Source organism: Erythrolamprus reginae, chromosome 2 (assembly GCF_031021105.1).
Source record: "Erythrolamprus reginae isolate rEryReg1 chromosome 2, rEryReg1.hap1, whole genome shotgun sequence".
NCBI classification, from domain to species: domain Eukaryota; kingdom Metazoa; phylum Chordata; class Lepidosauria; order Squamata; family Dipsadidae; genus Erythrolamprus; species Erythrolamprus reginae.
The window spans coordinates 40,893,776-40,896,042 of record NC_091951.1 but is presented as its reverse complement, the minus strand read 5'-3'; the positions used below and the strand labels follow the sequence as shown (position 1 = coordinate 40,896,042).

General features: G+C 41.4%; 1 protein-coding gene across 1 annotated transcript; it reads right to left on the bottom strand.

The window, feature by feature from the left end:
• Positions 1–221: 221 nt before the first annotated feature.
• Positions 222–1,163, bottom strand: LOC139158390 (olfactory receptor 2G3-like). Its single transcript, XM_070735695.1, has one exon. The coding sequence runs from the start codon at positions 1,161–1,163 to the stop codon at positions 222–224; it is 942 nt and encodes a 313-aa protein (XP_070591796.1).
• Positions 1,164–2,267: the final 1,104 nt, after the last annotated feature.

The window sequence follows — 2,267 nt, the reverse complement described above, 5'->3', positions numbered from 1 at the left end:
GTTGCTTTTTTCACAGGAGAACAAAACTCTGAGATATCAAGGGACACAATTGACACAAGTTGGAAGAATACCCTTTAATTTACAGTCATGTGTATGCTGTGGTATCGAGATATGTTACAATTTTATCATGACAAAAAGAGACAGAAAAGAAGGTACAATCAAGAATAACAAATAAAAAGTATTCCTGTTGAACCTTCAAATGCAAGGTTCAAATTGTGTGTTTATTTCTTCATTAGTCTTTGGAGAGCTTTGTGTACCTCTTTGTTCCTCAGAGTGTAGATCAGTGGATTAAGCGTGGTGGTGACAAAGGCATAGAAAAGGGAAGTTAGCTTGACTTCATCATGGAAGGAGGAGGAGCGAGGCAGCAGATAACTGAAGATGGATGTGCCATAGAAGATCCAGACTACCATCAAGTGGGAGGAACAAGTGTTGAAGGCCCTCTTCCTGCCCTCAGATGAGCGGATCTTCATCACCGCAGCTGCTATGCAGCCATACGAGACCATGATGAGACTAACTGGTACTAGGAGGAACAGCGCACTACCCACAAGTACCAAAACTTCATTGATTGAAGTGTCAACACAAACCAATTTAAGAATGGCAGGGAGTTCACAAAAGAAATGATCTATCTGATTTGGCCCACAGAGTGGAAGCCTTATAACCATCACTGAATGAATTAATGAATGGCTGAAGCCGCTTATCCAGGAGGCCGCAGCCATTGTGATACACCGAGAGTAACTCATAGTGGTAGTGTAGTGCAATGGATGACAGATGGCGGCATAGCGATCATAGGCCATGACAACCAACAATACACACTCTGTGCAGCCTACAGAAAGAGAGAGGTACAGCTGAGCTACACAGGCGCTGTAAGAAATGGTCTTGCTTTTTCGCCAGAGGTTCACCAAAATGTGGGGCCCAAGGCTGGTGGTGAAACAGATGTCAACTAAGGAAAGGTTGCTGAGGAAGAAATACATGGGTGTGTGGAGGCTTGGATCTAATCTTGATACCACAATGATGGTTGAGTTGCCCAAGAGTGCCATCAAGTAGCAGGTCAGGACAAGGGCAAAGAGCAACATCTCCAAGCGTGGCCGGTCAGCCATTCCTAGCAAGATGAAATATCCTGGGTAACTTTGGTTGCTGTTTTCCCACGAGGTTTCCTTGTTCATTGTCTATACGCATCAGGACAAGTAATGACATAAGAAAAGAACCCAGCACAAAACCGATAGGATTCCAGCACGTTCCAAATGATTCCCAATTTTGGAGCAAGGCTTGAATGCTATCTCCAGTAATCTGGATTCACCTTCAGCTAGTGGACCCTATGAAAATGATTGGAGGTCCTCACCATCCAATGCCTTAAGAACCACAAGGGAGTAATTGTGTATGGTTAACAAGTTAAAGGTCTGTTTTCCTATTGCCCACTCTTTATCAAAAAGATTGATAATTTCCTTCTGGGCATCCTATCTAGCTCTTCTGATTGGATGTAGTTAGCTAAGTGAAATGAATTTCCTGCACATAAATTTATTTTCTTTCGAGCTACACAAAATCTGCTCCCTTAATCCTTGTTCAGTTAGACAGCCACTGTCAGAGATCTTCACAAACTTTTATACCATTGTTAACCACACAAAGCTTTTCATATCTCTGAATATAAAGAACAGTCTTACTAAGAGAGAGGTGGATAAACCAATTATACTGCAGAAAACATTACGTTATTTGGGTTGTATAATACAATCAATAATTTTGGAACTTTGTTTTGACTTTCTGAGGGTGAGAGTGATCAACGAGTGGGACAGCTTGCCTTTGGAGGTTGTGAGCGATCCAACACTTGAGACATTGAAGGGCAGGTTGGACTGCCATTTATCCAAAATGCAGGGGGTTGGACTAGATGACCATTCAAGATCCATTGCAACTCAAATGAATGAATGAACGAATGAACGAACGAACAAACAAACAAACAAGAGGCTAAAGTTGTAACTGAAGTTACAACTTACAAATATAAATAATGAACATCAAACACTGCCTGCAGTCTGCCGGAATCGTTTTTCCAGACCCAGAATGGCTAGGCTATTTTCTCCAAAATAAGACATCCCCCGATAATAAGCCCAGTCATGCTTTTGAATGTATGGCAATTAGGTCAAGCGCTTATTTCAGGGTTCAGAAAAATATAATATAGGGTCTTATTCTTGGTTAAACGTGGTATTTTTATAGGGCTTTAAAAATGAAAGATAACGTATCAGGAAAGACTTAATGAACTCAATCTGTATAGACTCTGG